This window comes from Carassius auratus, chromosome 4 (assembly GCF_003368295.1).
Source record: "Carassius auratus strain Wakin chromosome 4, ASM336829v1, whole genome shotgun sequence".
Lineage (NCBI taxonomy): Eukaryota > Metazoa > Chordata > Actinopteri > Cypriniformes > Cyprinidae > Carassius > Carassius auratus.
In genome coordinates, this window is record NC_039246.1 from 8,502,075 (window position 1) to 8,526,040 (window position 23,966).

General features: G+C 37.2%; 1 protein-coding gene across 5 annotated transcripts in view; it reads left to right on the top strand.

Annotated features, from left to right (window-relative positions):
* Positions 1-23,966, top strand: part of LOC113058055 (coiled-coil domain-containing protein 136-like) — a 31,204-nt gene that overhangs the window by 2,941 nt on the left and 4,297 nt on the right. For 3 of the 5 annotated variants that reach the window (XM_026225735.1, XM_026225743.1, XM_026225726.1), the window contains 7 exons: positions 10,593-10,925; positions 11,133-11,207; positions 14,479-14,790; positions 17,941-18,058; positions 19,051-19,324; positions 20,105-20,239; positions 22,805-22,918. In XM_026225735.1, the coding sequence (XP_026081520.1) occupies positions 10,593-10,925; positions 11,133-11,207; positions 14,479-14,790; positions 17,941-18,058; positions 19,051-19,324; positions 20,105-20,239; positions 22,805-22,909 (1,352 nt within the window). In that variant the 3' untranslated portion in view covers positions 22,910-22,918. The remainder of the gene's footprint in view (positions 1-10,592; positions 10,926-11,132; positions 11,208-14,478; positions 14,791-17,940; positions 18,059-19,050; positions 19,325-20,104; positions 20,240-22,804; positions 22,919-23,966) is intronic. The other 2 variants (XR_003277909.1, XM_026225751.1) reach the window with 2 other exon arrangements.

The window sequence follows — 23,966 nt, forward strand, 5'->3', positions numbered from 1 at the left end:
GAGTATCATTTGAACACATCACTTCCATATCACACTCCTTATTTGCAGTGCTTCCGTGACAATTCCTTCTAAATGCCCTGCTGATTTAGCCAGCAGTGATGGTGCTGCCTACCTCTCCTCCATCCACCAGACACCCACATGTTCCACATTATTCGAGTGCCACTTGCATTCCCTGTCCACCCCCGGATGATGAAAACACACGTTCTTTCTCTCACCGCCCACATTCTTGGTGCCATAGCATTTACAAAGTTTAGGTCCAGTCAAACTCCAAAACTTTTTGTTTTTTAGTTCATTTACATATAGAGGCCTTTTCTCAGTTCATGCCTGTTTGAATCTTTGTTCATGTGAGCTGTGTTAGAAAACTTCACTGAATATTAACGTCATGAGATCGAATTTCTTTCTGTCGCTCTGATAGAGAATTTAGTTTTCGACTCGTCTCCCAGTTAGTGAAATCTGCACTCCCAGTAAAAATCAGTGATGCATTGCAACAGGAAAATGTTAAAATACAAGACACACTATTGTGAAAGTATAACGAGACCAATATTATCCATCATCATCTCAGAATGAGACAAGTGTAGTTGCATCATGCTAGTCACAAACATAATGTTTGAGTTTATGCATATTAACCTTGTCTGTGCAAAGTTTATTTAAATTTTCAGCTCTTGTCATGACCATAAAGTTATTAAGATTTTCTGACCTTCAGCACATCCAAGATGTTTGTTTCTTCATCTGAACAGATGTATAGAAATTGAGCATTGCATCACTTGCTCACCAATGGATCCTGAATGGGTGCCATCAGAATGAGAGTCTGAACAGCTGATAAAAACATCACAATAATCCACACAACTCCTGTTCATCAGTTAACGGCCTGTGAAACGAAAATCTTCATGTTTGTTGGAAACAAATCCATCATTAAGATGTTTATAACTTTAAACTGTTGCTTTTGGCTTTCTCCAGTAAAATAAGATGTCTTGTCAGCTTCAGGAGAGAAATATGCACAGATTAAGCACAGTTAAAAGCAAAAACAGCTCTAAAAAGTTATAAAAAATATTTATCAGCTTTTTGGACTCTTGTTCTGACGGCACCCATTCACTGCAGAGGATCTGTTGATGAGGTAAATTTCTGATGAAGAAACAAACTCATTCACATCCTGCATGGCCTAAGAGCGAATCCAATTTCAGCAAATACAATTTTTTAGCTGAACTATTCCTTTAATCTATTACTATCCCATAAAATTCAGGAAGATGCCAGAAAGTTACTGTTTACATATAATCTATCATTAAAAATGAGATTGCATTGCACACATTGCAGCTCGAAAGCATTTTAGAAATGCTTTGCGTCAAATACTTTTTCTCAAGTATGCTTTTACTAGACACTTTTAGTTTATTTATACAATCTGAAGGATTTACTGAAGTTATTTAAGTGACAGCATGCCACAAAAACTTATTTTGAACGCAGAACATTCCTTCGTTCTTGTTTATATGTCGTGGAGATTTACGTACATTGACATCTGAACTCTGAATGACACAAACAAGGTATACTGCAGTTTTCCTTCCTCCAAGTCTTCCTCTCCTCTTTCCTGCGGGTTTCCTCTTCTGTCGCTCTCTGACCCCATCTCGGATGTGAGGAGTGGCTCTTTGAACGTTCCAGAGGAGCTGACGGCAGGAATCTCAAGGGCAGTTCAATTGAGATCATGCTTGGTTAGCAAGAAAAGTTACATGCAGAGAGAGATAGTGTGTACGCACCACGCTGGTAAGTGAGGGCCCACACACAGAAAAACATCTTTCTCATGAGCAAGAGCTCAAGGAGTCCACAGAGAGCTCCAGCCTTGAGAGTTTGAGAGATCTAACTCAATTTTCTGCTGTGTGTGTGTGTGTGTGTGTGAGTTTTTTTGTGTATGCTTTTTCTCAAAACATTAAATCCGCACATGACCCATTTTACCTCTCTAACTCATCATTGTTCTAAAGGAAAAAAACACTCTTCTTCATAATCTTTCATCAAAAGTTTCTCCACATCTGAAATTACTTTTCTGAAGATGTAACCCAGATTGTGTAGATGGGGTGGGGGGGTTGGATATTAACACCCCTCTAGATTTTGACAAAAACTCACTGACATTACGCTGGTGTGTTGTGGGAAGTTGCCAGGACATTTCTATGTGGTTGTTAAGGTGATCTGAGTGGTTTATAATGTTGCTGTGTAGCTACTAGGCTGTTTTAAGTGGTTTCTGACTGTTCCATGTCAACTTTGAATTCATGTGCATAAAGGTGCACTGTGTAATATTGACAGCTAGGGGTTGAATTAGGTACTGCTGTCTAAATTCTAAATATTGGAGAGAGTTGTTTTTCCTGGCCCTCCTCCTCAGACTTGATGATCACACGGGTTGCCAGATCAAAGACACAAAGCACGCAATTGAGAATGGAAGGTGACGAGTCTTACTCTGTAAATTGATGAGTTGATTTATGACAATTTTAATATGTCTCTAGTCATAGAGATTTTTAGATGGATGCAGAGGCTTTTTTTGGTTGGGTAGAATCTGCGATCTGTGATCCAGTTTGTTTGCTGGCTTGAAATGGCTGCAGTATGCTGCGTTTACTACCAACTGGAGTATTTGGTAAACTGGCAGTCAAAAACAGACATTCCAGCACCGAACACACATTTCAACGTAGGACTACTGGCTTTAGCATTGTTTTTTTTTTTTAAGAAACAGGTCTAATAATGTTTCCTAAATATGCTTTAGTCCAGTCAAAAAAAAAAAAAAAAAAATACATACAGCACATTTAATGCATTGCAATTACCATTACACCAAGTAAAACTATTATAATTGTTCACCATTGTTCCAATGTATAGCGTTTACTATTCACTGAAAGAATGGTTTGGTGCTTTTTTTATTATATAACTCAGATGACGATGTTGTTTATGTAGGAAATATTGGGGCTTGGGCAGGGGGTTGTAACCATGACAACAAGACGAGAGCATGTGAACTCCTGCAAACTTGAACGTCATGAAGCTCCTCCTTTTGCGTCTAGAGTGAGAAAACAACAGACTTGTTTTCCAGTGCTGCTTTCTCCTCTCCGCCGCCCTTTTTCCTGCTTCCCACTTCCACCCCTCCACCCTTTCTCTCTTTTTCCTTATACTTCTCTCTCTATCTCTTTTCTTTCTCTTTCTCTATCTTTCGCCTTCTCTCCTCTCATTCTACCTTTCCTCCTTCCATGCCAGGATGGATTCGACGTGAATAATTCATGCCTCTCCTCACTGCACTAGAAATGTGACACGCACATACACACACACACACACACACACACACACACACACACACACACACACACACACACACACGCACATTTAAAGCACTCTAATGCTTCTGGGACACGGTGATATCTCACTTAAACACAACTCTCTCACCCTTTTATGCCGCATTTCTGCAGTCTCCTATACAAATCTTTTATTCCAGCTACATGGTGTTATGTCATTTTGGTTTATTCTTTTGTTCTTTAAGAAAATGCTAATTGGTTTCAATGTTTCTCTCCGAGAATTAATCCGATTTGGAAAGACAGAGTCAGAGTGACTTCTTTGTACGCAAGGCTTGTCTTACAGTTGTCTGCGTGCGTGTGTGTAAAGGTTTTAGACTGGACGGCTCTACCACATAGTGGGCGAAAAGCTCAGATATCTTGCTAACAGGACCAACAGAGATATTTTTGGTTTTGTTCAGGACTAGGAAGCCCCTGGCTATTAAAATGGAACATTTAGGAACAAACAACCAAATATAATACAGAATTGTTTGTTAAAGATGGTTGTTCAGATGTGTTTTATTTAGTTGAGTTCACAGTTTCTTACTAGAGCACTGAACAGTTTTTTTTGCATGCTTATATCTATTTAATTGCAGTAAAACTGATGCGAATAAGTATTTTAATACACATTTTCTGAAATCGAAATAAATTAATGCTACATAGAAATAGAAAAAATTGCAAAACTTTAAATTAAAATGAAACTAGAAACATAAAAGTAAAACTAATTTTTGCATGCTGGAAACACTGAAAAGCGGTCTTTAAACAAGAACATATCAGATTTAATTGAGTTTCGACTGGTATAAAACTTCCCACACTAGATTTTAAATAATTATCGACCATTATAGTCATGGAGGGATGGAGCACACTTTCTTTTTTACTTATTCATTTCCCTTGTATCAAAGTCTGATGTGATGCTTTCTGCTGCTGTGGCGATGTCTAACTTGTCATCACTTAATGAAAACTAATTCACAGTTTCAATAATTGGGGTGTTTCGATAATGCGTAATCCTCCCCCACCTGTTAGGCCTAATTAATATTCCTGAAACACAGGTCTATTCATACAGGCAGATGCTGATTTACATTGTGTTAGTGTTCGTTTACATATGAGTCTTTTAGGGCTATACAAGCTTTATGTAATACATATTTTTTGATGGATCGCAATGTAAAATATGTCACTCAACACCCTCCTTTGCTCTCTGCAATGTGTGCATGCACAATATTAGACCAAAATTTACCCTGTATTCATGCTTAAAAAATTTCCTAATTGTGCATAATTCATCAGGGCACATTGTTGTAATGTAGAATAGCCTTTTATGATATTCAATCGAAACCTTTTGCATCTCTGAAATGACTCATTTTCCTGTCACTACAAGGGTATATGAAAGATTATGTTCATTATTGCAATTAGTGCTGTTTCTTATAAGAACGTTTTAGAGAAATAGGGAACTTTGTTAATTACTGAGGAACTTTCATGACTTTCCAATTCCATATTACTTCATTTTCAATGTGAATCAAAAAAGGAGGTGTTTCACAGAATGTCATGTGGACTCGTGGAGCTCTCAAATTTACAAAAATGGCACCATAAAAGTATTTTATGAGACTTACCTATATTTTTCCCCTCTGCACTTACGATCAGATTTTATTTAGCATTTGCATAGATTCCAAATGCGACGTCTTGCCAGGCTTGATATCAGTGATGATTGCAGTTAGTTATCATATGTCTTGCAACTATGTCAAGTTTGAATATGCAGAAGTGCCAATTTTATTATTGGATACTTTGACTACCATTATACTGTAGCTTCGAAGGGTTTTGTCGACTACTTTCATGGTTGTATTTATTTTTTTGTGTGTCAAAGCAGCATGATTATAATATCGTCATGCTTTACCATTATATTTAACAAATTAGTGATGGGTAATAATACTGTTTCGATTTTTCAACTATATGAACAATCTAGCAGTTTAAATTTTCTGTATGCCATATGTATGCTGAGGAAGTTGGATATAAGGAGAAAAAACCCTGTTACCATTTACATTTGCTGAATGGAATAGAGCAGCATGAACATTCTGCAAAATGTTTTCTTTTGTGTTTCACAGAAGAAAATAAGTCATACTGGTTTAGAACAACATAAATCATGAAAGAAATTTGTTTTTTTGGGAAAACTGTCTCCAAAAACACCACAGCACCCATTATTAGGATTTTGTGTGTGTGTGTGTGTGTGTGTGCATTCACTTGAAGGTCCCTGTAGGTGACATTTTCAGACCCCTTTCCCATGCATATGTTTTTCAGCAGAGTTGTCAGTTTATTAACTGACAGTCACCATTTAGCCAGCTCAGTCTGGGTCCTCTTCGCAGAGACTTTGCAGGCTATACTTAGCGTGTGGTTTACTGCATGCTTAAACAACACCAAACACCGACCGCATCACTTCCCTTAGTCAGAACCCTGCAGCTAACGCTCTAGGAGACCCATTGACTTTATGAGCAGCTGTTTAACATTGTCAAGTGCAACTTTTGACCCATTACTGAAGATGCATTTTGTAGCACTTTAACCTCTGCACAACACCGCAGCTGTAGTGCTTGTTTCTGGCACGAGTTTACTATGGAAAAACAGCTTGCTGCATTGCAGTCATGCTTTAATAATGAGAAGGAATGCAACTTAAGTAGAAAATGCCTTAAGTGTATGTGCAAGAGTCTATTTTTTTAGGTTAATCTTTGTGTTTTGTGAATGTAACGATGTTTAGACTCTTATTTTCAGTGCAGTTCATATGGCGGCGACAGGCTGCATTAAATTAAGTGTTTAAATATTATTTTTGGATTTGATGAATAGCTTGAGACTTTGAAGCTGAAAGGTGTGTTGAAGGATGTATGTGTGTGTTAAGGTTAAGGTTGAGGTCAGTGTAATGTTACCCTTGGCTAGCATTGGGAGTGAGAACAGCGCTATAAACAGGAAACTGATGTCACAGTCTGGATTTTAGCCAGACACTGGCTGATTATGGACAGAACGTGCATATGTACTTAAAGTTACTGTATAATAGGGGTCTTTCAGACTAAGAACTAATTTCTGGCTGATCCCAAAGCTACGCTTGTGACCAGAATGACATTCATTTTCTGAGCTCATGGGAACTCTGAGAACCAGACGAGATCTATATTGGTCTGTTTGTGATGGGACTCTTTGCACATCAACATTTACTGCCACTTATGATATTAAGAGCCTCTGGACATGGTCTGAAATGGTTTCATTTGATTATTATCTCCAAAGTGCTCATTTACAAATTAATCGTGTCAGTCGTTTTGTAAATGAATGTTCTGATTTCAGAGTCGGGTTTATATTCCTCATAACACATTTCTCATTATTGTTTTTATGCAGCTGCAGATACCATCATGCAGTTGTAATCAGGCGAAATTATACAAATTATGAAACAGACTCTCGCATTCTCCTGAGCTATGTCTGTTAAACAATGATGCCTATTCTTGGGCTGTGTTTATGAGGAATCGTCATACTCAAGAAAATCACAAGAATCTGAGTTCAACAGGAAGTGAGGCATCTGTTATGTCATATGGTGCATTATGTTATTGCAAGAGAAAAACAATCTGTGCTGTTAGATTGTGAGCATTTGATGAAGTATAGAGTACAGCTGGAGACTCACTGTAACCATTAAAGGAGTATATGCGTATTTTAAATGAATTTTTTATAGTATATTTAAAAAATCTAGTCTTAAATATTATTAAAAATGATTCTAACATATTACTTATGAAGTTAAGTTTTCTAGCACAAAAGCAGTTCTTTTTTTGTTGTTTTCAAGACCCTTCTAACATCAACGAGATGAGATTGTTTATGATATACCCCTTTAAAAGAATAGATCCCCAAAAATTTTAATTTACTTACACTCAAGCCATCCAAGATATAGATGAGATTATTTGTTCATCAGAAAATATTTGGAGAAATGTAGCATTACATCACTTTGTCACCAATGGATCCTCTGTAGTGAATGGGTGCCGTCAGAAGTGACATTATAAAGTTAAAATGCCTTAATAATGGCTTTGTTTCTTGTAAATACACAGCTTCTCCTTGATTACTTGTGAATTATGGTGATGTTTTTATCAGCTCTTTGGACTCTCATTCTGACGGCACCCATTCACTGCAGAGGATCTTTTGGTGAGCAGGTTATGTAATGCTAAATTTCTCCAAATCTGTTCAAATGAACAAATAATATCATCTACATCTTGGATGGCCTGAGGGTGAGTACATTTTCAGCACATTTTCATTTTTGGGTGAACAGTTTCTTTAATTTTAAAACATTATGTATAAAAGTACGCAGAACTATATGTTTTTTTTTTTATCAACGATCATAGACTGAGTACTAATTATTCAGAAAACCACTGAAGCTGCTGTTGTGTAACTGCTTTGCGTTATTCGTCCTGAGGGATGCCGCATGATTGCGATGTGCGTTGCATATCCAGTGATTGATCCAGATGTCTGTCTGGGTGTAAAAATAATTCTCTGTCCCCACAGAATAATTCATAGCTCTGATATGCTGGATAAAGCTGATTGGGGGCTATCAAAGCTGCCTATAATCCTTTAAAGCTCAAGACCCTGCCTGTGCTGCTGCTTCTGCCTGTATGTGTGTGTGTTTCCCCACTGGTTCATTACTATTTAATAGATGTTTGAAAGACTTTAATCTGCAAAGCATGATCAATAATACAGCACAGGACTCATTACAGGAGAATATATATCATTCAGGAAGAGAGAGGGGAGTGAGAGAAAATAAACAAGGGGAAAAGAGAAAGAGGGAGTGAATGAGAGAATGAAAGATGTAGGAATGGAGGAGGAGTTGCTGGCGAGACAATTCATTTTCCGCACTGACAGATTCTGTTAATCCCACGCAGGCATCTGATCTAAGAGGATCAGAGAAGTGAATCGTCTAGTCAGGTCTGGCATTGCTGACTGTCTCTGTGTCCTGTGTGTGGACCTCACGTCCGTTCAATTCGTCGTTCATTATCCAATTTACATTTGCCTTATGATATTATAGACATATATCATTGATTCAGCTAAATTCTTTAAGACACTGCTGTAATCATTTATTTATTCATATACACATATAAAATAATTAATGAATAATCATACATGTTAAAAATAGTAGAAGTAATAATTTATATTTATATAATTATGATCTCTCACACAATCCTTCTATCATTAAAGGGATAGTTCAACCCAAAACGAAAATTACTCAATGATTTACTTACCCTCAAGCCATCCTAGGTGTATATGTCTTTCTTCTTTCAGACAAATACAATCAGAGTTATATAAAAAAAATATCCTGGCTCTTCCAAGATTTATAATGGCAGTGAATGGCTGTTGATTTTTTTGAAGTCCAATAAAGTGCATCCATCTTTGATAAAAAGTGCTTCACATGGCTCCATGCTTGTGTATGACAGTTAGCGTAAACTAGAGATTATGGTTTATAAAGTTTTAAATATGCATATTTTTCTTGCACAACTGCATCAATTCACTTCAGAAGGTCTTTATTAACCCCTTAGAACCACGTGGAGAAAGAATAAAGTCATATACGCCTAGGATAGTTTGAAGGGGATTAAATCATGAGGTAGTTTTCATTTTTGGATGAATTATCTCTTTAAAGAGATCTAGAAAGTGAGATTGTAGGAGAGATTTAGTGTGTAATTGGCTGACCAACTGAGTGGTCTGGTTCTATGAGTTCAGAGGTCAGTGGGCAGCACCTGTTAACACTAGAGTTATGGATCAGGGAGAAGAGGGGGTGTTAAAAACGTGGCGGTAAATTTAAGAAGAGAGAAACAGGTGACTGTTGGAAAGATGGACGGACCCGGGAAAGAACAGGTGGATCATTTGGAATGCAAGAATGAAAAAGAGGTGATGTGAATAGTACAAGAAATAAGGGTGTGAGGAAAAGAAAAGAGGAAAGGGATAGAAGAGAAGGAGGGTGTTGAAATAGGCTATTTTTAACCAGTTGGCTCCTTACTTTGGTGGGTGATTAGCATACCCCGGAGAGGAGAACGACAGCAGGAGATCAGCTGCTCACATTACATGCTCTTTCATTCAGTTTGTTTGCCTCTTTCATTCCGCATATGTAAAAATAGCAAATGTGATCTGTTTAATGTGTTGTATCTTATTTAAAACATATATTTTTTATATTTTATGTTATTATTAATAATATATAATAATTTTACACACACACACACACACACACACACACACACATATATATGCTTGTGTAAAATTATTATTTTTATTAATAATGTAGCAATAATTACTAATTTAACTACTGCACTATTATGTGTGTGAGTGATTGCATATATTTAGACTACACACACACACACATACACACACACAATTATATACAGTGTATATATATATATATATATATATATATATATATATATATATATATATATATATATATATATATATACTTTATATATATATATATATATATATATACTTTATATAAACATTTGATATATGTAAAAAAATTATATATGTCTACACATATGTACATATATGTACTGTATATAGACGTACAATTATATATGTCTACACACACTCTTGCCACTAGAGGACTCTATGGATCTCTTACAGTTTGAAAGGGCTACTGCTGTTGCTGGCTGTGAATTCTTGTCTGGACTATGTGTGTGTGTGTGTGTTTGTGAACAAACAACAGGTGAAGGCAGAGGGGCGATTCATGGCCTAAATCCTTAAAATAGCACACATTCCTCTAGCACTGGGGCACTGGTGGCCCTGGGTGGGTGTTTTGATTGCTTGAGGGGGTCTGTTGGTAGAAGAGAGCCATGAGAGCCGGAGGCCAGCAGGTGATGAAGACTTTCCTGTGATGAAGGTGTTGGACTGAATGGATCTAGTAGATTCTCACTTGAGACGACAGATGGGGGGGGGGGCATGCATAGCTGCACAACTCCTTTCCAAGAATGTGGGGATGACAACTACACAACTTTTAAATGCCATTTTGTGGCATGAGCTAATGTTAATTAGAGCAGGAAAGAATTGGCTGAAGGAATATTGTAGGTTCAGTACAAGTTAAGCTCGATTCATAGTATTTCTTTATAAAACAATATAGATAGATAGATAGATAAATAGATATAGTGTTATTTCTATTTGCATTTATCTGTGTAATATATAATGTCAGTTAACATTATTTTAATGTGTGCGAAGAAACTATTTTATATACAGTATATCTGGTAGCTGAAAAAATGTAGAATCAAGTATTACATATAATTGACTGATTAATTAATATTTGTCTCTTTTTTTGTCTTGTCTCAGATGATGTGTGTGACTTGAAAGCGGAGCGGCCAGGTATAGGCAGTGAAATGACGGCCAAAGAGCGAGGCTCGATAGACGACAACGAGGAGAGAGACCAGGAGGAGGTGGAGGTCGGAAACGGAGAGAAGGGGCAGGAGGATGAGCGGGAGAAGAAAGAAGTGGAGGAGGAGACGGTGGAGGAGGAGAAGGAGGGGGACAGAGAGGAGCAGAGAGGAGTGGATGATGAAGATGAGCTGGAGGTTCTGAGGTCGCAGGTGGTGCAGCTGCTCGTGGAGCTGGAGGAGACCAGAGAGGTGTCACAACGACAGGAGGAGAGCTACAACGAGCTTCAGGGTGCGTATGCTTTTGGGGTCTGTTTTTAGGGTGTGACATCATCAGCGAGGAGTTCCCTCTGAGCATGCTCAGCTGTCACTGACCGCCAAACCACCTGTTCCTCTCACAAACATTCCTGGCTTGTTAATATTGTGGGATGCCAGTGATAAGTTTCTAATTACTCACGTCCCTCCAGCCGCCGTTTAATGTCATTGTTTTGCTTTGTAGGTCTTTTGGAGGAAGAGAGGCTGGCAAGCGCCCACCAGGCCGAAAGTTTTACGAGACAGATCCAGAGACTTCAAGGTGAACAGAAACACAATTAGAAACGCATCCCAACTCTAATAACTGCAGTCAATGATAAAATAAATAAACGTAACTTTAGTCTTTAAATATGACGGATGCAAATTATTATACCCAGTCATCAAGCAGCAAAAATATCCTCTTACATTTAGCATACTGAATAACAGCTGTGTCCAACGCTATTGAATAAACATTCTTGATATATCAAGCTGTTTAATGATTTCAACACAGACCACAGATGATTTGAAGAGGCTATTTGCATATTCATATCTTTGTGCAGGATTAATAATAGAAAACATTTGCTATAGTTGGACATTTTATACTACAGATGGTGTTACTGAATATACTCTTACTCTTACTACCCAGATAACATTTGCCACAATGTGCAATATATGCTATTGTACAATGCACTGGGTACTTTTTTCAGTATGCACTAAATACTATGCAAACACCTTTGTTCCAATACAGCTTTTATTTTCTCTTTATGAATACATTAAAATTGATAATATCAACTTATTGAATTACTCTCTGTTCAAATACTCATTCAAGGTCTTCTTGTATTCAAACTCAGTGTTATCTGTGATTGTATTATGATGGAGATTATCTCAATCCTTCAACCCTGAACATCTCGTTTCCATTAGTTTGGTCGAGTGCAAGAGGGCCTGTGTGAGAAATGGGAAAAGCGGAGATGATGGAATTGTTGTTCACTTCCCCAGTGACTCACTTTCACTCTCTCGGCGGCTGTGCTTTAATTAAATTAAATGAACTGTGAGGAGGCAGAGTAAACCAGCGTTTGCAGAAGTGCACGGGCTGTGCCGAGGTACCACCATGAGTAATGGCATCACAGATGTGAATAACACAACCAACCACTGGCAGAATCAGATTCACACGCTGAAGAAACGGCTCTTCGGTTTAATCACAGCCTGTGCCGAAGCGTCTTTTCTACCATCCGTTTTCCCGCCTTGCAAGAAGGAGACTGATTATAGTTTTCCAGAAGCCCCTGCAGACTAAAATTCATACTTCGTGTGGTTAGTTTTAGCTACTTGACAGCAGTGTTAATTTCGTTGACGAAGACTATAACGAAAAATATTCGTCAACTAACCTTTTTCACGGACGAAAACTAAATAAAAACTAAATAAAAAGTCAGATATGATGACGAAAAACGTGACGAAATATAACTGACACTTTAGTCAACGAATAAAAATGAGACGAAAATATATGGGCGGGACGAATGGAGAAGAGATCCAATCAGAGCGAATCTTTGAGGGTAGGTTGATCTATGCAGAAGCAGCCGAGCCATTATAAAAAGCCGCGGCAAATGCAAGCGCCACAGCTAAACAAACGCAGCAGCAGTTACACAGAAAAGAGAACAAAGATGAGTTTGCAGAAATTCGCACAGTTTCGAGGACGTTTTCATAACAGTTAAGTTGTTTACACAGGGAACTACACTGCGACCTTTTGAAATGCCATTGCGACCCAAATTTTTATGGGGTCGTAAATGTATCACTGATTATTTTTGTACCTACTTATGTGTAATGCTATGTTTTAATATGAGCATTTATTAAAACAGAAATGTGTAAGAATACGTTTTATAACGTGCTCCGAGCATTCAACGCATCAAGTTGGCTTCAGCCCCGCGCTGCGGGAAAGTTGAACTGAGCAGCTGCTTACTCGCGTAACACTGAACCGAGTTCTCCTTCAGGACGTTTGCGTCCTCCTGCACCTGAACGAACAAATACAAATCGCATTTTAAATAAACATAAGAAAAAGAGCGAAAAGTGAAAGAGCTCAATTCAGCAGCGCGGTGTTCAGGGAGCAAGCAGAGACGCGTCTCAAAGTCTTCTTGCTTTTGTACCGACAACAAATACATACTAAATATGTCGAAATACCCGTCTTGGAAAGTGTGTTCGAAAAGGTCTGTAGTAGTGTCTTCAGTGAAAGTAAAGAGTTGGAAAGAAATCGGATGTGTATCTTTATAACGGATCCATTTGTCTCTTAAAGTGACCGCGCCTAATTTACTAGCTCTGCTGTCAGTGTCTTTAATGTATGAAAATGAAAGTAAATCACTCACTGCTCTTGATTAAATTACTTTGTAGTTTTAACAAGAATTTATCCAAAGTCAATCCAAAAATCAGATAGAATAGATTATATTGTTTTACTAGTGACTAAAAAATACAAAAAAAAAAATGATTAGGGACCTGAGCATGTTTTGCTTAAGTGTTTCTTTCTTTAATTGCTAATGCAACCTTTTCACACCACAGACTGAACCAAATTAAGCATTGCATCAGACATTATCAAGATGAATTTGTTGTTCTGACACAGTTTAACCCTGAGTTATTGTCATATTTTATTACCAATTTCTAAACTACAGCAGATAAACTGTGATATTGTAAGAAACGTTGAAGGTGTCTGAATACATTTTGGTTTGATTGTGTATTTTATTTTACAGTGAAGACTATGCAGTGTTATTTAAATGAACAAAAACAAACTTAAAAAATGTAAACTTTGTGTAAATATCACAAATAAAGAAATAGAATGAACATACAATACAAAAATAATATAGGTGGTTGTCTATTTCAATAATACTGTACTTCATCTTGAAAGAATGTCATTTGCATTGCATATCATTCAGGACGAATGCATATCTTTTTCAGAGAGCATGTATATTTTTCATTGAGAGCAGGCCTTATGTTTATTTTATAAATACCATTCCATAACAGACTGATGGAAACATTTAGTCAAGTCAACTAAGTTGACTTTGTTCTACTAAAAAAAAAAACTAGACTAAGACTAAAAGACTTAAGACTAGACTAAGACTAAAACTCTTATGATATTTAGTCGACTAAAACTAGACTAAGACTAAAACATTTCAGATGACTAAAATGTGACTAAAACTAAATGGTGTGTTATTCAAAAGACTAAGACTAAGACTAAATCCGAATTTGCTGTCAAAATTAACACTGCTTGACAGCTGGACGTGCTGAGTGAATGCTGTAATGAGACATGAACCGAAGGCCTGTGTTTTTCACTTCAAATGTCTTTGGTTTTCAGTGAAGTGGCTGATTATAGACCTCAAATGGTCTTGATGTCCTCAAACAGCACAGATATGCAATGCCTATAGAAACAAAAACTGGATTTATCACAACTTTGCAAATGTATTAAAAAGGAAACACTTACATAGTAATACCATATCATCCCATCACTGTACTTCAGTCCTTTTTGTTACTCAGTTTTTATTTGAAAATATTGTTGTGTTGCTGTTTCTGACCCACAGCTCAGCTACGTTCGGTGCAAGAGGAGCTGGACAGTCTTGAGGAGGAGAAGGCCAGCGAGCTGTGGGAGGCGCAGGAGGAGCTGCGTGTGGCGCAGGAGGAGGTGCAGGAGCTACAGCAGGCGGCGGAGGAGGCCGCAGCCGAGCGGGAGAATGACATCGCTCTGCTGCAGGAGGAACTGTGCCGTCTGCGTGCCGAACTGGAGCGTCTGCGCGGCACCACGCAGGAGTACGAGCTGGAGCTCACCACACTGCGGGCCGAAATCAGAATGAAGAACCAGTGCAGAGAAGAGCAAGAGAAAGCAGGAGAAAAAGGTCTGAGTCCCACCACACTACAGGCACACACACAGCAGTGAACACACACCCGGAGCAGTGGCAGCCATTTATTCTGCAGCGCCCGGGGAGCAGTTGGGGGTTCGGTGCCTTGGTCAAGGGCACTTCAGTCATGGTATTGTCGGCCAAAGACTCGAACCCACAACGGTAGGGTTAGGAGTCAAACTCTCTAACCACTAGGCCACGTCTTATCAGATATCAGCATGAAGCGTAGGTTATACTGGCTAGTGCTGGTGGATCAACATAGCTATGCTGTTTGCCAGACATTAGTGAAGCCTTGTTGTCCAGCTTGATCTTTCTAATGAGACTGGTTGGTCAAGGATGTCCTGTTAGTTAGGGACACCAGCATAAAGTGCTCCACAATGAACTCAACACACTCTTAAAAACTGTGGGAATATGGGAATAAATGACCTCTAATGAGCGGTGAGATGGTGCAACGAGGAAATAATACAGCACACACTCACACCCCTCCAAAACAACTTTCTGCAATTGGCAGGATGGGCCCATTTTCCATGAGGGTGTGTGTGTGTGTGTGAGATTTGTTGGCTTTGTGTGATTTGGCACAATCTTGCTCCAATGGGTTTGTTTGGATGTGCTCAAATGCATAAGCTAAGAAGTGTGAAATAATGTGAATGCAAATGTCTATTTCAGGTTTCTATATTTAAGAATTACATACACAAGTAAATAATTAAGAGAAAATTAAGTGTGTGTGTGTATATTTGTGTGTTAGTGTCAGTGTGTGGTATTTGCGTATTGTGCACAACATTTTTTCAAGGAAAACCTGAAATCTGACAATTTGACAACATTCATCATTAAGGAAAAATTGCTTTATCATAGTTATTGTTGTTAACTAAATAAAAACTATTAAAAACTGGTTTCTGTAATTGAAATAAAGCTGTAATAAAGAATATAAATCTGAAATGAAAGTATACATTTTATATGGAAAAACCTAAATGTAAAAAATAAATAAATGAATAATAAATAAATATAAAAATATGTTGCTGAAAATAAGTTAAAGTTAAATAAGTAAAATTAGTTTGTTAAAATACAAAAAAAAGCTAATAAATTTTTTATACAACATTAAAACACAAAACTTAAATTAAAAAGAAAACTGAAAATATAAAAATGAAGCTAATTACAAAAATGTAAACTATAATATACAAATACATCAAATTATGCTAAAAAAAACATACTAAATAATGCTTTAATGAAAATGTTAATAAAAATGTTTATGTGAGGATTAAGTGATACTATGCTAATATCATTGCAAAATATTATCAATATAAAAAAGGTTTATATACTTATTAGTTAAATATGGTTCACAATGATAGAAAATCAAATGTATGCATTTTTGTGGGTCTTCTTATCTATACTTTTGGGTTATAATCCATCTATTCCACACACATGAAAAGTTACATGCTCAGTGGAGTCAATTTTTCCAGACCTCGTCTGTGTTTCTGTACATTAGCCAGCTGAGATTTCTCCAGCAATTGCCTGATACGACATAGTACTCTGATATTACCCAGAATGCATTGTCACTGACAAATGCGAGTGTATTACAGGTTCTCTCAGTGTCTGAGTGTCTGTTTGACATTCTGACAGAGTGCAGGACCTCTGCGGAGCCCCATTTGTCTGGTGTTGAAAGGGCGCTGGGGCTGTTTTCTGCTCCCTTAATGCCAGTAGAACTTTCCTATATTAAGATCTGCAGTAAAAACAACATACCAGTGATTACTTCTGGTAGGGTCGTGTGGTCAGATGTGCTGATCACTAAGCAGTGTTGAACACAAACACATCAGAGCCTCTGATTGATGCATGCGTGTTACCTCTGATCTGGGGTCAGATGCGTCTGATGGTTATCTACACCCGTACACATCCAGGCCTGGCTGAGACAGAGTGCAGAGTTGTTTGCTACTGAGATTCTTTCTAGATTAGAGCCTATGCTATCGGGGGTTGAACGTTGCACCATGGGGGACGTGCAAGGAAAACATGACTCTTGATTGACAGGTCAGACTGCTGCAGCGGGAAGAGAGCAGAATGGGTTGTTTCCATGGAGACTAGTTGCAGGGTTTGGTGTGTATTTACGGCTCCCTGGACAAATGTTCAATATTTTTCTGCAGTGGATGTGTAGCAACTGTATCATTTATTTCACAGTCTGAAACAAATCTATTTGGGTGCAATTTGGCCTTTATGTTCCAAGTGGTATACTACTATATTCATACTAGAATTTTTTTAAATGTATTATGTATTTTTTGGATCGTACTGCTAAAAAAAGTCGATGTATTTGTGCAAAATTTGATGAAAAATAAATACATGATCACTTAAGTAGATGTGACTACAATGTAGTATATGACTCTGAATCAGTTATCGTTAAATATATAATAGTTTTTTTGTTAATTATTATTCTTTTTTAATCAGTTCTAAATTTTATTCTGCAAGGATGCATCCAATTTATCAAAAGTGACTGTAAAGAAATTCATAATGATACAGGAGACTTCTATTTCAAATAAGTGTTGTTCTTTTAAACTGTTTCAAATGCAAAGCATCCTGGAAAAAAGATATGATGTTTCCACAAAAGTATTAGGCAATAATAAATGTTTCTTGAGCAGCAAATAAGCGTATAGTATGTATGTTTTCTGAAGGATCATGTGACACGGAAAACTAGAGTAATGATGCTGAAAATTCAGCTTTTCATTCGCAGAATAAATTAAATTTTAAAATCTTTTAAAACAAATACAGTTATTTTGAAGTGCAAGAACATTTCACAATTTCACTTTTTTCTTTATCAAATAAATGCAACCTTGGTGAGCATATGAGTTCAAAAACAATCAAATATCTCACCGAACCTAAACTTTTGAATGATAGTGTATTATTATTCAAGTGTCAATTTTTGCATCTTTGGTATGCTAGAATTTTTGCTCAGAAAATGTGACTACATTTGGAATAGCATACTTTTCTTGCATAAAATGTGAACACTATACATACTGCATACTGCAAAAAGTAGTATGGTAGTATTCCATTTGGAACGTACACAAATTTAGAACAGCAGACATAGTAAAATGCTAATTTGCTATTCTGAATTTACCGGTTTTCCCTACTTCTACTGACATCTGTTCTTATTTTGTGATCGGACAGGTGACATGGACCAGCTGATGGAGGAGTGTCGCTCCCTGAAAGATGTGTGTCAGACTCTAAAGAACGACAACAAGCAGCTCTCCGAGAAACTGGAGATGCTGGAGCAGCAGCGAGCCAGGTGATTGGCCACATGGCCTGTCAATCACACACAAACAAGACAACTCAGCCGCTGAGCTTTGCAAATTCTGTCTCTGTTAATAAGGCCGGCGTGACCGCTGAAGCATTCAGCCGTAATCTGTCTCAATGGACACTCTCGCTAAAACTATTTCGCAGCTATGAAGGTGTTTCACAGCAACATGAAACATTAATTACTGTGTATTTCATCTTATCCAAATATTTTGGCAGCGAGATGAGGCGCAGTTGCCTTACAGCTATTTTAAGACATCAAGGTTTCTTTGACTTTATTATTCTAATTCAATCTCTATTTGAAATGAATGCTTTTAAGTATACCATTATGTTTTTTTAAACTAGTGTTAAATGTTTCAGCTCAAAAGAATTACTCTTCTGGGAAGTGAGGACAGATGATTTTATACAGTCTAAAATGTAGAAAATGTGCTGAAGTTGATCAATATTTCATTTTACATAGGCACAGTTTAATATTCTAATGCATCTCTCAATAAATTGTTTGATTTAAGCTGTAAATCTGCCCAAAACACACATTTCAGCACCTCTTCAAAAAAATACAAAATGTACAAGCATAATTCTCTTCTCTAGTTAACGGGGTTTGTCAGGTGCATTATAAATTTGAATTTGAATACCTAAAGTTTTTATTTTATTTTATTTTATTTTATATAGTTTGATTTTCTATGACATGTATGTGTTTAATGTAAAGGCTTTTTTGAGCACTGTGAGAGACTAAGAGAGTGAATGAGGGAGAGAAACCAAATAGTTTGAGATTTTTAATAAATTATTATGAGAATGAATCAGTGATGAGTACTGCAGTGCGGCTGTCACACACACACACACACACACACACAAAGTCATAATTTTCAGCTAATCTACGAAGAGTGCACAAGTTCAAGTAAATAAGTACTACACTAAAAATGCACCACAACATGTACATCTGTCTATAATAAATGTACTGTATATTTCCTGCTTTTATCCTGACAGTTCAGCTGATTCATGCCTGGCACTGAAAGTAGAGCAGATTGATGGAGAAAATGACACAGGAAAAGATGTAGAGAAGGAGGTGATGGCCGAGGGATTCGTCAGCACGTTGAAAGTAGGAGGTGGGGAATGGGTGGACGCTTATACCCAAAAGAACATCTCGTTTGAGGGCAAACCCGTCACCCCGACGAGCGTGAGTGGAGGGTTCTCAGAGGTGTTCTCCCTCAGAGACCAGCTGAAACAGGCCGAGGAGAAAGCATCACAGGTCCAGAGAGAGGTACGGCATGGCCAGTATTTACACTAGTGGTAAAATTAGTTGCCCACTTGGCCAAATAACAGATGTTTCAACTTTAGATGAGTGCATTTTCAATTGTAAATGTTTTTGGATCATTTTTGGTACGAAATAGCCACCTGAATTTTTTATTATTTCTCAGTCAGTTCGAATAAATTCCAATCAACTCCAGTCAATTACTTGGTTCAAATGAAATAAATCAAGAATTGTGGTTCATTTTAACTTTACTTTCTCATAGATCAACATTTATACAAGAGATTTGTCCAGCAACAGACATTGTGTAAATTTTGATATATTTAATTAAATTTATGATGTGTTTATTTAAATGTATGAATGTATGTATACTTTTATGTGTGATGATAATGTCATATTGTTCATATTAAAAAAATTCTGACACAAATACTAATTAAAAACTTTCTCCACTCTCAGTATGGGGTAAATTGAGTCACATTAGGTGTCAAACAAAACCATCTGTCATGGTATTGACAAAAAGTGTGAGCCAAATACTTGATGCTAGCAGAATATCTGATAATTTTGCCTTCAGTTGTTCAACAGAATGACCTTGTGGGAAATAGCGCTGAAAAACCCTGACAATGTGACAACAAAGAAAATCAAATTCCTCTGTTCTCTATTGAATAATGAAATGATTAAACAAAGATTTTTAGTCAACTTCTTTCTGCAGCATATGCTAAAACTCTCCCTGTGACTCAGTGAATCTAATCAGTTGTCCTCTTATCATTTGTTCATATCTCTCCCTTCTTTTAGTGTGAGGGACTAAAAGGGGAGCTTATGGAACTGCAGGGGCTGTATGAGAGCAGCCAGAGAGAGAGGGCGGAGCTAGAGGCGGAGCTTCAGCGTTGCAGGGCGGAGCTTGATCAGCTGGCTGGGAGGAAGGCTCAGGTGAGGGGTCATAAAGAGGGTCAGATATCAGTTCATGGCCTACTGCTTTCTTCCAAATCCACAAGAGCCATCAATCTAGAACTTCAGACAGTGAACATGTGAACTTCCTTGGGGTAAAAATGCGACCTCCAATAAATCACCGCACTGTCCACATGCTGAAAACAAACAGATATTACTCACACAGCAAGTAGGGCGAAATGTTATCAACAGAATGACACAATGACTCCATCGAACTACATGTTTGTCAGCATTTGAAAATGCTCTGTACATGACTAACGGTTTGCATGTGGGCAACCACCATCTGTCCAACAGCAGTACCTGTCTTTCAAAGCGCATCCTGTCTTACTAAACCACTTCGCCATTTTCGGTCGAGTGTGTATGTTTCACTTTGGGTTGCTTTTTGCCCTGTCACACACATTGATTCTGGACTGTGTGTGTGTGTGTTTTCACATCTTGTGTTTGTCAAACCTTTAGCAGCTAATGTGTCTAGCTAGTTTTCTTGATCCAGTTTGTGTGTGTGTACAATGTGCACTGACATAGAGGTCTTTCTAACCCCTGTTCTGTCTAACAACAAGCTCTTAGAATAAGTTTTTCCAACTTCTCCAGTTTTCTCTTATCAAAGAGTCTGTCCAGTCTGAGTACCCTGTCCCATGTCAATCATCCGTCCTTCATAGTTGTACTTTAATTGTGTGGTTAACCCCTCACTCACACCGTTCTGCCGCCTACAACTCCCATGATTCCTTAAAGGAATGTTCTGGGTTAAATACAAATGGAGCTCTATCGACAGAATCTGTAATATGCTAAAAAAATTTTTAGTGAAAAGTCACTTTGTTTAAATATATATGTTTAATTAACTGCAACATTAATTTATGAACTGTACTACCTATAAAAGAAAAACAAAGATCCACCAATCAGAGAAGTCGCTTGCTATGTAAAGTGTTTTTGCCATAAAGGATAGGACTCTCCCTACACTCTACTTAAACATTTGCATACATTATACATTTTTGAATATTTTTGCATGTTGGTTTTGCTATAAATGATTTTTGATTGTATGTTAATGTAATATATAATGTTGTTTTTATACTATTAGTCAGTGGTTATGTATAGCTATGCAATGAAATTTAAACAACCAAAAATATTGAGCAAAATGAAAAATGTAATTTCCATTTTGGTAAAATGAAATTAAATGAAATTTATAAAATAAATAAATACATAAATAAATAAATAAATATAATATATATATATATATATATATATATATATATATATATATATATATATATAATTCTGTGTTATATATTCTAATGATTTGTTTATCATTCATGATGATTTATGGGAAGGTTAGTTTATTACTTCTGAATGACTTGAAGTACATATTCTTGCACCTTTTCTTTTCCCAATTTTCATATACCATGGCTGTGCTCTTTTTTTTGACTTGTCCTTCACTTTGTAAAAAAACATACTGTAGATAGTTGATAGATGGGCTTACCGTGCAAACTGATGAGGGAAAGACACAATGCTCTCTCTCAACATGTTTGGTTTGTTTGTTTATACAAACTGAAGGATGAATCTGAATTCTTTTCTGTAGCGTTCAACAACATGTCCCAGATACTGTCGACAGATTTAACCCGGTACATTGGTTTAATACAGTGGGCTGGCTGTGCGGTGTGGGCAAGGATCTTTAAATGCCAAGATGGCGACCTTAGCTCTGTGTTTATCAGCACAAGGTTTCCATTTTGTGTTTAACCATCTTTGCTGTGTATCTAATCTCGGTGTATTTTCCTGTCTCCCTGCTCCCCCGTGGTCTTTCATTGCTTTGTTCTGTTGCTTTCGAACCACTGAACACCTACATAAACATACCATAAACACCCATACGCTCACGACGCACACTGAACTATATCAAATTCCAAACAAATTTGATGATTCCTGATAAACTGCTGGCATATCTATCTATCTATCTATCTATCTATCTATCTATCTATCTATCTATCTATCTATCTATCTATCTATCTATCTATCTATCTATCTATCTATCTATCTATCTATCTATCTATCTATCCTCGCAATTCTATCTATCTATCTATCTATCTATCTATCTATCTATCTATCTATCTATCTATCTATCTATCTATCTATCTATCTATCTATCTATCTATCTATCCTCGCAATTCTATCTATCTATCTATCTATCTATCTATCTATCTATCTATCTATCTATCTATCTATCTATCTATCTATCTATCTATCTATCTATCTATCTATCTATCTATCTATCTATCTATCTGTCTATCTATCTATCTATCTATCTATCTATCTATCTATCTATCTATCTATCTGGTTGTGTTCTCTCCCTTTCATCCTCACACTCTTCATTCTTTCTCTCTATTACTTTTTTATTATTTTCCATGTTTTCTTTACTTGTATTTCCACATGTGCACAAACCTCCCATGTGTGATCATGATCTTATTTTGAGTGTCTGTCATTTTTTTCTTTTTTTTTTTCCTCTCACCACCTCTTCCTCCTCTTCCTCTCTCCATCCCTGCACCCCCCTGTGTTTTTCCTCAGAGCTCCACTCCTTCGTCTGAGTGCCCTATTCTCTCCATACCCTTCATAGGAATGGTTGTAATAATGGGCCTGATATGGTGCTGCTGGAAGGAGCTCTTGTCCTAAAGGGGAAAGGTATGGCTTTGCCTTTTCTTTCTGTAAGAGTCCAGAGATGAGCATTTTGTCCCTCCTGTATTGTGAAACTCATCTTTATCACGGTCAAAATGTCACTTTTTATAAGCCATAATGAATGGTTCCTTACGAGGGCCTTTTATGGATGTGCACATTGTTTCACAAACATAGTTTTGCAATTAACTACTCTGAAAAACCAAATAGTTGTATTTATTCCTGTCATTTCAGAGGTTTAAAACCTTCCTAAACAAAACAGAAACCCTCATTCAGGATGGAGTACGTTAAAAATGGGTCAATTCTTTGAGTAATAGTAAGCCTGTATACAGAAAAAGCATAAAAAACATCCCGTTCCCAAAGGGGGTTGACTTGTTTTTAGAACATTGCCAAAGTAAATTGTGCTTTTGTAGTTTGGACAGAAGTTCTGCATCATAGACATTTCTTATGTTCTTCAGTTTGGCACCATCAAAAATCAAGTCATATTCAGAAATGCTCTGAGAATTCAGAACGTTATTATCCCAGCCAAATGCATGACACAGCTCTGATTTCAACAGTTCTGCTGCCCAGCGGGGCCGACTGAAGCCACACACACACACACACACACAGTTCCTTGATTCTGCTGGACAGTCATGCGGTTTCCACTGCCAGTCTCACAACACCAGATGGAGAGAGAGTAATAGAGTATGCAAAAGAGAACGTGTGCGACAGTGATTGGAGTTTTTACTGGGTCATTGCTCTTGGCTTTGTATCTCTCCACATTTCTGGATGGGTATATATAGCTCTCAAGTCCGGTGCTGTTACAGAAGATGACTGGAAATAAACAACAAGACCTCAGAAGTTTCAATTAAAACCACCTCAGCTCTGTAACTTCATTCACTGTTTTCTAGCCAGAGAAAAATTGTGAAACTCTGTGGCCAGTTGCGTAAACTTAGCCACCATGACTGTGTCTTAAGGACAAGTCTGACCAACTAGCAGTTGCCAAGAGGTAATCAAGTCTTACTTTTCCAATGCAAATAAGAAAACTCTACCTTTTCATAACTGAATTAAAAAAAGT